General features: G+C 36.7%; 1 protein-coding gene across 4 annotated transcripts in view; it reads left to right on the forward strand.

The window, feature by feature from the left end:
• The window catches only part of LOC121089854 (pleckstrin homology domain interacting protein), a 118,501-nt gene that overhangs the window by 85,618 nt on the left and 20,383 nt on the right, over positions 1 to 12,500 (forward strand). For all 4 annotated transcript variants that reach the window (XR_005828401.1, XM_040597521.1, XM_040597522.1 and 1 more), the window contains 6 exons: positions 2,139 to 2,258; positions 5,723 to 5,830; positions 6,223 to 6,347; positions 6,550 to 6,632; positions 11,169 to 11,280; positions 11,493 to 11,554. Coding sequence is in view for 3 of the 4 variants with exons in the window: in XM_040597521.1 (XP_040453455.1) it covers positions 2,139 to 2,258; positions 5,723 to 5,830; positions 6,223 to 6,347; positions 6,550 to 6,632; positions 11,169 to 11,280; positions 11,493 to 11,554 (610 nt within the window). In the remaining variant the exon portion in view is untranslated. The remainder of the gene's footprint in view (positions 1 to 2,138; positions 2,259 to 5,722; positions 5,831 to 6,222; positions 6,348 to 6,549; positions 6,633 to 11,168; positions 11,281 to 11,492; positions 11,555 to 12,500) is intronic.

Below are 12,500 nucleotides of genomic sequence, written 5' to 3' on the forward strand. Positions count from 1 at the left end.
GTATTTCCACTTAGATTAAAGCTGCACTGAGTGTTTTGGGAATCTTGCATCTATTTTGGTTTCAGTTATCAAGGTGCAGGAGATCTTCAATTACAAAAATAGCAGATTTAGATATTTCAGATTTTAAAGATGACCTGTTCCTTTCTTGAATCACAAGAAAATATTGGACTGGAAGGCATGTCAGAAAATCATCCATCCTCCCTCTGCCCCTAGGTAGGATTAATTATACCTGTCATTCTTGACATGTTTGTCTTTGGAGTTTATTGTGGTGGAGATTCTACTTCCTTACTGGGCAGAGAGCTTCAGTCCTTACTGGTAAAAAGTTCTTCCTGATTTCTGAACCTGAATGAAAATTATGGCTTTCCATTGAGGAAAGATGTTTTGACGATCTTTGTAGCCAGGCACAGAACCTCAGGAATTAAGGGAGCAGAGAAAGAATTTCACTCTTCTCTATTAATGCATAGGCTGTCAAGATCTTGAACAGTACTTACGTTTCTAACCCTCCTCCACCAAAAAATCAAATCTAAAAAATGGTACAGCAGTGAAGAAGGGCAAGAAAGGAGCAGCCAGGAAGATCAAAGGGTACAGAATATTTTCTTTGGGGCAGACACAAAGAAGCTGATTCTTAAAAGAGAGAGAGTTTGGAGGAGGTATCATAAAAAAAGCTTTTATAAAACTATGAATAGTTTAGAAAAATGAATAAATGCAGAATGATTCCTTTCCTTACTTTGTTATGCTGAGTACTGACACCCAATGACACTGACAAAGCTCCAAAAAAAGCCCTTTCTGCATTCCACCCCCACCCTCTGAAAGCAAACAATAAGCCCAAACCGCCTGAGCATGTGATCAGGTTGTAGAACTAATTACTAAAGGGTTTAGTAGAGTTTCAGAAATGGCTAGACAAAGTCACTGGGACTAGTCTCGTCCTGACGATCAGCTGAGTTCAGGCTTGGCTTCCAGAGGGTCTTAAACTGATGATTAACGTGTGAAGTTACAACAAGGGAAGATGTTCTGTTTAAAGGCTGTTTCTTCCTACCTTCCCATAATTCACCGATAAGCTAGACAGATTTTGCTCTGATGCAGTGCATCAGTTTTTCACAAGACAGACCTGCTTGAACCTCAGAATCCACAAGGTACTTCTGTGTTAGTGATTTATCGCAATGGAGAGATTCTGTTTTGATTTTTTTTTTGTTTGTTTGTTTCTTTGTTCTTAACTGTGTGTGCTTTTTCGTGCAGTGCCCACTGGTGCTCCAGTGGTGCGCTCAAAGTAGTTCCCATTTTTGAAAAAAAGCAGAAACAAAGTTGAATTTGTACAATGGCTTTACACTTGGAGCATCCCATTTGCAGTCTCGGGATGCAGAGTCTTTTCCATCAGTGGCTATATGGAGTGGATTTCTGTACAACTGTCGAGTTGCTTTCTGTACGTGCGCAAGATTCTGGTGATAATTTCAAAGCAACCTTACTTGAGTGGTTGTACCGAAGCCAGCTTTATCTGTCATATTAGACACAAACATGCAGTGATGCACCTAAGACCAGCAACTGCAGTGAGCTTCGTTACTTACAAATATGTGATGTGGATGTGCAGTCTGCAAATGCAGTTCCACAGCAAGTTATAGTAAATGCAAAAGTAGGTAACCTGGATGTACCCAGTCCAGGTCATTTCCATGTGCTTTACCTCTGTTTATGTTTGTTAATCTCTTCCCCCTCAGTTTGTGGCATTCCTTGGTTGGAGGCAGCTGTATAGTTGTAGTGTCTTTGGGCCAAGGCAACCATGTGAATTTGGTTAAATCAAACGGCATATTTCAGTTTTATCTTTTTGGGCATGAGGCGTAGTTATTAGTGTGTTAATAAATTCAGTCTTTCTTAGAAGACATGCACACACACCCCCAAACCAACAAACTAAAAAAAACCCCATCAAACTAAAAAAAACACTTAGCTTTTCAGATTATTAATGGTTTTGTTCTTGGTGTTACTGTGAGCAGTTAAGTAAGATTTATCTTCACACTAGTAATAATTTCCTTTTTACATTAAATATACTTAAGAAATGGCAATCGATTTTGATAAAACGCTTCCCGAAATACAAGGCTTCCTCACATGTTAGTTTATTCCTATTAATCTTCTGTATGTATTTTCTTCAGAGGCTGGCTGTAGGAGTTCTGGCAGAAAATGGTTTGACACTGGAAGAATGGCTGCCTTCAGCATGGATTACAGACACTGTTCCTCGTCGGTGCCCATTTGTGCCACAGATGGGGGATGAGGTATTGTAGCTTTTCCCTCTGTGTTCTTGCTTCTTTCAGCTTGTTTTTGCCTTTTTTCATCTGTGCATTTTTTTTCCAGAGATTTAGTAGCAGAATATGTTGCATTTTCTTCAAAATATTGATCTGGCTAAAATTTGCTTTCACTTCCTTTAGCCTTTCCCATACTTAAAATATATTCTGCACAGTGTTGCTTTGACTTCCCTTTAATTCCACGTTGTTGCAGTAACGTTCCTTCTTGTACTACGTTTGTTTTGTTAATTCCCTTATGACATGTGTATACAAGCCATGTGAGACACTTTATCTAGTGAAAATAGTCCTTAGTTGTAGAGCATCTTGCACGCTGAAGAATAGGTAAGAAATCAAATATGAATTTGTTTGCAAAACTTCAGTTTGGAGATTGAAGTAAAATCCAGGAATTAAAGCTTGGGGGGAGAGAGTGGTTTTTTGTGTGTGTTTGGTTTTTGGTTTTTGGTTTTTTTGAAACTTATTTGTTCTGAAGAAGAACTGTCCTTTTCACTTGTGTTTCTGATGTCAGAAAACTTCTGCTGATCTCTCACAACGGGAAACAATGAGAAGTTTTGCATATGTGTATTTTATATGAACTAGACTGTAAACACTCTGGAAACGTGGCCCAGATGTCTTGAAATACAATAACAAAAGAACACCCACCAATTCCTACTTTGGAATATATAGCATGTGAACGTTACAGTGAATTGTGTGAATACGGAGTATCAGATAGAAGGCAGTCTTGAAAATGAGAGTCTGTGCATGTTTCCTAAAATCTCCTCAGGTTAAATAAGAGGAAATAGCTGGCTTATGCTGTAACGTGCAGTCTGTTGGCTCTTCAGGGAGCAGTGTGTTGCTCATACCTTCAGAATGCAGTTGGAGAAATCCTTGATATGGCGGCAAAGTTGATTAAATTTGGACCTGAGCTAGAGCTGTTTGTAGGCACCACCTTCAAAACTTGATCAGGAGCAGAGGTTGCGTGTGCAAGCAGTTCTGTTTTTACTGGATCACTTTGCTGATGCAGTTCACAGCACAGCTATGCAGAAATGACATCAGCATTGCTCATGAGGGAGGGAAGGAGCACTTCAAGTTGAGAGTTGCAACTGGAGAAAATGGTTAGGTATTTATACCCTCCAGAAAGCATGTTTTGGATACTGTTCAAAAGATCAAGTCCAAATAAATATATTTGGTGCCTGATACCATCTGGATACAGTGAAGCAGCCAAGGATTTATCTCTACCATATTGCTCAGGAGACTTTAACATTGTGTCAGTTTAGTAAGATAAACTGGTGTATTTGATTTGGCACCTGCTGAATAGCATGTGCAGTGTGTACTAGGAATATCTAAGTAGGCTGTATCCTTTTGTGAAAAATGCTTTTTTTGTATTGGTGAAGAGGAAATTTTCTGTCCTGTGCCTAGAAGGTAGGAGTAGTTGCACCAATAGAGAGTACGTTTGTAATCACGCTGCTCTGTCTAAAAATTCCATCTCTGATACTTGCCCTCCCCAGATTTGCTTAAGATGTGAAAAGAACCTGTTCATCTAGAAAGTTACTTTTGAGATCCACAGAAATAGATCAGTTTAATTAGAAAAATGTGATGAGAAGAGGTCTTGTGTAGCCTTTGGACATTTTGGTGGATGGTTGGTACGTTTTATAAAGATTTGGGAGGAGAGATATTTCAAATTTGTTCTCTTACAGCTGTGCAAACAAGAAGAAACAGTAGTGTTCTATTTAGTTACACTCGGTGCATAAGAATAGCACATACCATCCCTTTTCCCTTTCTGAATACTGCTATTTACAGACCTTTGTCATGCGTCTTAAGGAACAGTGGAAACATACCAGAGAGATGGGACTGCAACTTCCCTGTCTGATTATCAAAATACAGTACATACTCATTGGAGTATTCTGCCATTAAGACAATAAAGAACAGTTTTTGTCTGGGTACTAACTACAACATGCAGAAGCAGGAATTTATCAAGATTAAAAAGATAATTTCCTGGGAAAAGGCATAAATTATTTTTTCCACATATATCTTTCTAATTTGTTCTTCTGACAGAAGATGCAATGCTTAGAGCCATTTACAAAATAAAAATGTTTCACGTCTGTAAACAGTGGGTTGAGTTTACACAGAGGTTCAGCAGAAGCAGTTAGCGTAGGAGGAATTGTGTGTAGCCTGTGTCACTGAGTGGATTTTTTTGTTTTGATTCACTGGAAGGTACAGGAAACAATTATGACAACGTTGCAAGTGTAATTTAAACTTGCATTATTTTAGATCTGTCTCTCAGTAGCCTAAACATAAAAAAATTATGGTACTGAGTCCGTCATTTAAAAGTAAAATAAAATAATTGCCATGTGACATTAAGAAAGCTCAGTAACTGTTAATGTAGAAATTTGACAGACATTTGTTCATAATATTTTATAAAAACAACGGTTTTGGAAAGCATGTGGAAATATAAATATTAGTGTGTTTAATTTTATAAATGTATTTTAAAACTTACTGAGGGCTTTTCACTCTGCTTTTTTTGCTAGGCCTTTATATTTAAGCTGTTGTTCCCTCATCCTACTTGATGGAAACCCCATGTTTACTGCTTTGGCCGCTTTTAAGAGGGTTCATTTAATTGGAATGCGTCATACCTAGAATACAGCTGTTTATCAGGTCTTTGTTCTGATTAGTTCAAGGAATGTTTCACATTTCAGATGCATTCCTTGAATATATGTTTAAGGTTTTCAGCTTACTACTTCATTACAGTGATGGTTTATAACAAAACCATTCATCCACGTGGTATCATATACAACAGGATCAAAATAAAACTAATAGACTCTAGATGTCTGAACCATGGGAATTTATAGTGGAAGGATTTGAAAATTTTTAATAAGCACTTGAAATGTCTATTTGCAGTTTGCTCATGTCTGTTAGACTGTTTGTTTGGTGGTGTGGGACCGAACACCAAGAACTTACCAGGACAGTAACAACAGCTGAATTTTCCTCTAGAATGGATTTTTTTTTCCAAAAAGATATGATAAGTCAGAGAATTTAGAGATAAACTTCACTGTCTTTTTAGGTGTGTCCTATAGTGATGAATAACCAGGTGTATTAGTGGAATTCATGTTACTGTATAGATGTGCGTGTGTATATATATATGTGGAGAACATGGAATTGTTCTATAGTGTGATGATAAGTAGATGTTATTACTGATCTGATTTTGGTCTCATATGAGTGATTTAGGATATTTTGCTCATAGGGAAAATTGTTCTAAATCTTTCCTACTTTTTCTGGAAATGTTTCTATTATACCTGCTTTAACTGTTCACTGTTTAATTTTTGGTTTCCTGCAAAAGTAACTGGTTCTTAAGAGTGGGCAAAAGTTAATGATAAAATAGAAAGGACATACACTGCATGGTGGTGATATGCTAGCATTACAGCTCATTGAAGTCTCTAACTGTCACATTTCACTTTTAGGTCTACTATTTCCGACAAGGTCATGAAGCATATGTGGTAATGGCCAAGAAGAACAAAATATATAGTATTAATCCCAAGAAACAACCATGGCATAAAATGGAATTACGGGTATGACTTCTTTTTAATTTTTGTTTATACCTTAATACTGAAAATTTGAAAACTAAACTGAAAGAAGATTCTTGATACAGTATGTTTCTAATGTTGTGCTCTTAGCTTTTCCTCCTGATCTTAAAATATTAACTTAGTGTAACAGTCAAATGAAATCAGACCTTAAACTGTACTCCTTTTTGCATCTGCTTGAGCAGGTGAGGTGGTTACAGTTCATAGAAAAATATTTTTCAGACAAGTTACATTGTGAAATAATAGCTTGTTTTGAAAGATTAATTTTTGGGTACTGAACTTTGACATGTCTTTTCAGTATACCCATATTTTCATGTTTGAGAAAGTTATTATTATCAGCTTAACTTCAGTGGTGGTATATAACGTTTTGTTTATTCCAGGAGCAAGAGCTAATGAAAATTGTTGGGATTAAGTATGAAGTAGGATTGCCTACTCTCTGCTGTCTTAAACTAGCTTTTCTTGACCCTGATACGGGTAAACTAACTGGAGGATCATTCACCATGAAGTAAGGAAATCAATATTATATTCAAATTGGGGGCTTCCTTGCAGGGGGTGAGGTTGAAAGTTTAAAAAATCCCATTAATGTCATGATTTGAGGTTTTGCTTTTGAAGTGTTGAATTCGGAGTGTTAATTTTTTTATGTAAGTGCTCAACTTTATGCTTTTGCTGTTTTACCGCTTAATAGTTGTGTGTTCTGTTGTAATTAGGTACCATGATATGCCAGATGTCATAGATTTCCTAGTTTTGAGGCAGCAGTTTGATGATGCAAAACATAGACGATGGAATATAGGTGAGTTGTGGCAGGGGGCGTGGTGGTGTGGTTTTTTTGTTGTTTTAAGTGTCTGCTTATTTTCATGAGAACTGATTAAGAATAGGTTACGGTAAATAAATCCTAATACTATGCTGAAATCTGATCATAACCTCTGTCCACTGGATGTGGAGTTCTGCTTTGAAGCTACAGCCAGCAAACAATGTTATCTGTAAAAAAAAGTGCAAAGAAAATTCTCAGTTATATGTTTGCAGAGAGGAAAAGAATACTTTTTAGAAATACGGTGTTTATTGGTAACTGATAGCTTATTGTAGCCTATATATTGCTTGTCTTTTTTTTTTTTTTGACTGAAGGCCCTCTTACAACTGCATTGCTACTAGATTTTTTTCCCATGAATTTCTGCTGGAAATAAGGAAGAACTTTCCCCGCCATTTGAAATTTTTGATCTCTGGATTGTACCAAGAGAATGTCCTTCCCATCTCTTTAGACTTGTTTGAATTCTGTTCTAAACCCTATATGGTTTACCTTCATTGAAGTGTATATAATTATAATTCACTGCTGCATGATGTGGAAGTGTTTTCTGATTCATTTTACTTTGCCCTGTGCTTACTTATTTCGAAATTCTGGATATCGGAGAGTGTCCATGACAGGAATGTCCTCCAGTCATATCTATTTCCTAGTCATGTTTTCCATATGATAACAACGATTGCCTCTCAGCAATGAAATCTTGATTAGGGGGAGAGAAAGCTGCATTATGACAAAATGATCCTCTAATATGGTGGTTTGTTTCAAGAGGTCAAGAAATACGTATGTTCTCATTCATAAGAACAGCCTTAGATTGTCCCTGAAACTTAGAAGATTAAGCAAGTGTTACTGATGCTTCAGAATTCAGGATGAGCACTGTTCCCCTAAGAGAGAAATTGGTATGTGATGCCATGTTTGCAGAATGATAGGTACCATTAAGTCCTTTCCAGTATCTCAGTGGGTTTTGTGAAGTGACATGCTCCTGAAAATGAAATGGATAGCCTTCCTTTTTTTTTTTTTTTTCTTTTTTAAAAAGCATGTCTCAATGTTAAATAATCTTTCTGTAATGTAACAGTGATTAACTGTACCTGCTCGATTCCTGCGGTTCTTCCATAAGGAGCTGTGGCTCGCACGTACACAGTTGACTTGCCAGCATTTCTTGCCACTTCAGGCATATAGGAGAATGGAGGATTTTAATGCAAAAACATGATGTGTATCTGATTGCCTTGAGGGAACAACTGATACATTTCTGCAAATATACTGCCTCCTTAGTCTGTATTTGTTGCTTTCAAAGTGCTGTCCTCTCCTAAGATTCATTGTAACTAAGTCACCTGAAGAAGTAGCACAGCTGGATGTTAAAAACCATGTTTATTGTTTCTTACCTGACTTTTCTGCCAGGAAAGATGAGTTGGTTTCCTGTCCTTTGATGTATCATGATACCCTTGCTTGGGATGTGTGCCTTAAAAGTAGATGTATAAATCAATAAGTTTGATATCGCACTTTGTTATGTTGTCCAAAAAGACAGCTAGTCTTCAATTCTGTAGGGAATTCGGTAAAGACCTTAGGCTTCTGATTCAATAGGAAATGTAAACCTCCATTTCTTCTTTAAAGATGATTTCAGTTTAAAGATTCCTTAAGAGACAAGATTAGTCCGCATCTACTAATATGTCACCAAGCTTTGCTCCTTCCTGGTAGTTATGGATCTGTGGTCTTGTCCTCCTTTGCCATGCCAAACATGTTTTCCTACAAGATCATGGCAGCAGAATGACTGCTGTACCTTGTCCGTGAACAGCCTAGCCAGAAGTCGTCTGTCAGCCATCATGACAGAGATCCAGGAGTAGAGGGACTTTGTAATGTTACCCTCACTGCTTTTAAGACTGAGTGCAGGTATCATCTCCTTCCTGGGCTGGTAACTGTACTTCGAGAAACTTGCAGTGTGGTAAGAGTCGGAGCTACGCAAAAGGTGTTGAAAGTGCCAGAACCTTTTATCAAGCCTTCAATGTAAATAACGTGAGTTTCAGGCCAATGGTGTCTAATGCCAGCCTGTAACTGACAAGTGTGTGTTAGACTTCATTCTTCAATTCCTCTTTTGGATGGTGAAACACTGTCCTCCTTTGGGACTGCATGAGATGCTAAAGCAGAAATAGCAGAGACGCTGCTCTTGGAGCTCTTAACAGCTCTTCCAGGTGCCCGCCAGAGTGCTACCCCGCTAAGTTGATACTTTGGATATATTACTGGTGTATGCTTAGGTACTTGGGACAAATCATGCACAGTTTTGTTGCAGTGGGGATCACAATATAACAGTGTTCTTTGAAAATTGATCATATTTTCTGCCAGGGTAAGGAGAAATGCCTTAGAAACTGTACATGAAACTGTTCCTGAGTATTTAACCATATGAATCTGAAATCCCCAAGATTTATCTGACATGCTCAGGTCGTCTGAGCTTTCACCATAGCTCTTCATCAACAACAAGCTGGTATATTTTTTCATGTCATGCAGTTGCTGGTTTGTCTTCTCAGGACTACTGTTACTTTTTTTTTTTTTTTTTTTTATTCCTTTGTGATTTCTGGCACTTAGCCTGCAAATCAATATTTTTATAGCTACTATTTGGAGAGCTACTGGATATTAAATTTTCTGACTCCACTTTAAATCATTAAAACATTGATCTTTTAACCAATAACAATCCTTGGTGTTTTCATGGGGTTTTTTTGTGGAGTTTTTGTTGTTTGGTTCAGGTTTTTTGTTTTAGGGAAGTTACTTATCTATGATATTTGCATCACTTCATGTTAAATGTATATTAATATATGAATCCTTTCAGAAAGAACAAATTTATAAAGTTTGAGAAGTGACAGATTCTTATTTCTACTCTGATACTATTTATTGCATATTTTTGTCTTACTGTTCAGCTACAAAATTAATACTTGGGCTAAAAGCTATTCCAGTGGGATTCCTGCAGCTTTAGCTGTATGTCTTAGGTGCACATACCTGTCTCTTACACAGCAGCCACTTCAAGTTCAACATACATTTTACATTTTCATCAAGCTACTGTTATCTGGTGATACACAGTTCTAGAAAATTATGCTAAATCCTTCTCTAAGAATTTTTGGTCTACTGTCTGCATAGATGAAGTAACAGAGCACATTAGAAAAGGGTGGTTCAGGCAATTGTTCTGTGGGCTTTTTCAATAATGTTTTCTGCTTTAGCATTCTGTCCATAGGAACACTGTGGCTCTTGAGAAATTGGAAGTGGCTGCCAGTATACGCTCCTTTAAGTGGTTTTGATCTGCTTAATGCTCAGCCCATGAAGTCACTCACATTTGTACCCACTCACATACCCTTGTAAAACTGATCACTTGGGAATGCCATACTGGGAGACTGTGCTTTAAGAGCGCTTCAGGATAATTTAGTCCTTTAAAATAAAGTATTGGCCCTTATTTAAATTTTTGGACTTGTATTTCAGATATTTCTTGTATACTTGGTTCAATTACGCTCAACACAATTAGGATTATTAATGGAAGTTTTTGTGCTAGAAGTAATTGTGCTGGAATTACTTGCAATCCGTTAACTTTTTTTAAAAAAAGTGCAGTAAAGAAAGCAGAACATTTTTGAGAATGTATTTACTTCCTATTAATTCAGACAACTGCAGGAAGCATTTGGCCAGAATGTGGATATATTGAAATAGAACAAACATTGCAGCAGTTGAGAAAGTGTGTGTATATTCAAATCCATGAAAGCAAAAACATGCAGTTCTTGGAATATCAGACTTCAGTTACATTTTTTCTTGTATTGAGTGAACTGAATACTCCATTAAAAATTGTTTCTAAATTCTGTGGCATGTTATCGAAAATGTTAGACTTTAAGGTGGCATGTAATACACATATTCTCACGTGTAATTTATTTTTAATAATGCTTCTGACCTTTTTTCTCAGCTAGGTGAACACTTTGCAGTAGTGGAACTATTTAAAGGCATAGTAAATTACTTTGCTAACCTTTTGAAGAAGCTTTAATAAATTTTATTCTTTTATCAGTCAGATTGCATGCATAGTAAAGGGAATGAGCCTCTGAGTTACATTCGGGTAGCTGAGAAAGCCCTTCAGAAACTAAGGAGGAGGAGCTCAGCAGCATGTAAAATACTCTCCATACAAAAGTGTCATGGTGCTCAGTTGTTTTAAGGTAGCATGTAGTGTTTAATGCAAGCAGATTTGAATCCTAATGTTACAACATTGAAGTGTCTTACCTTTCATGTGAAATTAAGAAATAAACTCATATATAAAGAATATATAGATAGAATTGGAAATCATTGATAATTTTTTTTAATGCCATGTTAACTTTTATTTTGGTTCAAAAGCAGCCTTCAGAAATAATTTAATAATATTTTTTGTAAACTGAGTATGACTCATGTTTGCCTGTTGATGCTACAAGTGTTCAAAAGGATTTCTGTATTCAAGATCAAGCCAAAGGTATGTAAAATCTGCTTTTCTTGAGAGGAGTAAGGTGCCTTGTATTGACAAAATTATTTTATGTTCTCACCTAGGTGATCGTTTCAGGTCAGTGATAGATGATGCTTGGTGGTTTGGAACAATTGAAAGCCAGGAACCTCTTCAGCCTGATTATCCTGATAGCTTATTTCAGTGCTACAATGTCTGGTTAGCAAATTTATCTTCAATCTTTTATTTTCATTAGTTATTTCATTTGAAGTATGACTGAGCAATTTGCTTTCATTAAATTCAGTCATGCATCTCACTGTCCAGTTTATTATAATACTGTGTGGTATATAAGTTATGTTGTGTTACGAACATTAAATAATCACGTGGTTGAAGCAGTATTAGTAGATAATTTAAATGTGGTTATTTTTAAGCTGGGACAACGGTGATACTGAGAAGATGAGCCCTTGGGACATGGAGCTGATACCAAGTAATGGTATGGTACATTAATAACATAATTTGCTTTAAGATTATATTTACAGAAGAAAAAAAGAAAAAGTTGTATGGTTTTACCTTAAATAATCCTGTTTCTCTTGGGGAATAGGGGAAAGGCCCACAAACCAGTCGCATTTGAAGAACATTTTTAAATCAATTATTAAACTAAAAGCAGATCAAGATAAAAGAACTGAAAAACGTACAGTATACTTAGACAAACTAAGTGTACGTTAGAAGTAGGCAGAAGTGTTAGAAAAACTTGTAACAGATGCTGTACAGTTAAAGTTAACTTTTTGTACAGTTAGGGAGGATTGAGGATAAACCTCAGCCTGAGGCAGCTGGCTGCTCTGAGCCCTGTCAGCACGCCTGCAGGTGTTCGGTGCATTGAAGATGCAACATGTGCCTGTGAGATAGTTTGGTAATAGTAGGATTTACTCCGTGTCTGGCCCAGCACGTGTGGCAGATAGACCTACTGCAGAGTGGACAGCAAAGCTTGGGCACGGTTCATAGACAAGAATGCGGTGTTTCTTCTGGTCTCACTTAGGTGTTTTTTTTGAAGTAGAACCAGCACTTTTTCCTTGTGTTTTCTAGGAAACGCTCAGTAACATTGTCACTCATAAGTAACCATGTATCATTAATTCTTTTAAGTTGTAAGTGTGTTCATTTCAACATTTCAGTTCAGTTCAACCCATCTTTTAATGGGTATCTCTTCATAAGTAAAATACGGACACTAAAGTGATAACATGACTAAAATAATTAAAATAGGTAGGTAACCAAACTTGAACCTGTTGCTTTTATTTTTTGCTGTATCCACAAATACCAACTTCTTTTACACTTTCCTTTAAAAAAAAAAAGTTAAAGAGGAGCATTTTGCATTGTACACTGAAAATCTGCTGTTACATTACAAATTGGCAAAATTGCTTGGTGCTGAAGAATGCTAGGGTGAT

Source organism: Falco naumanni, chromosome 6, assembly GCF_017639655.2.
Source record: "Falco naumanni isolate bFalNau1 chromosome 6, bFalNau1.pat, whole genome shotgun sequence".
NCBI lineage: Eukaryota > Metazoa > Chordata > Aves > Falconiformes > Falconidae > Falco > Falco naumanni.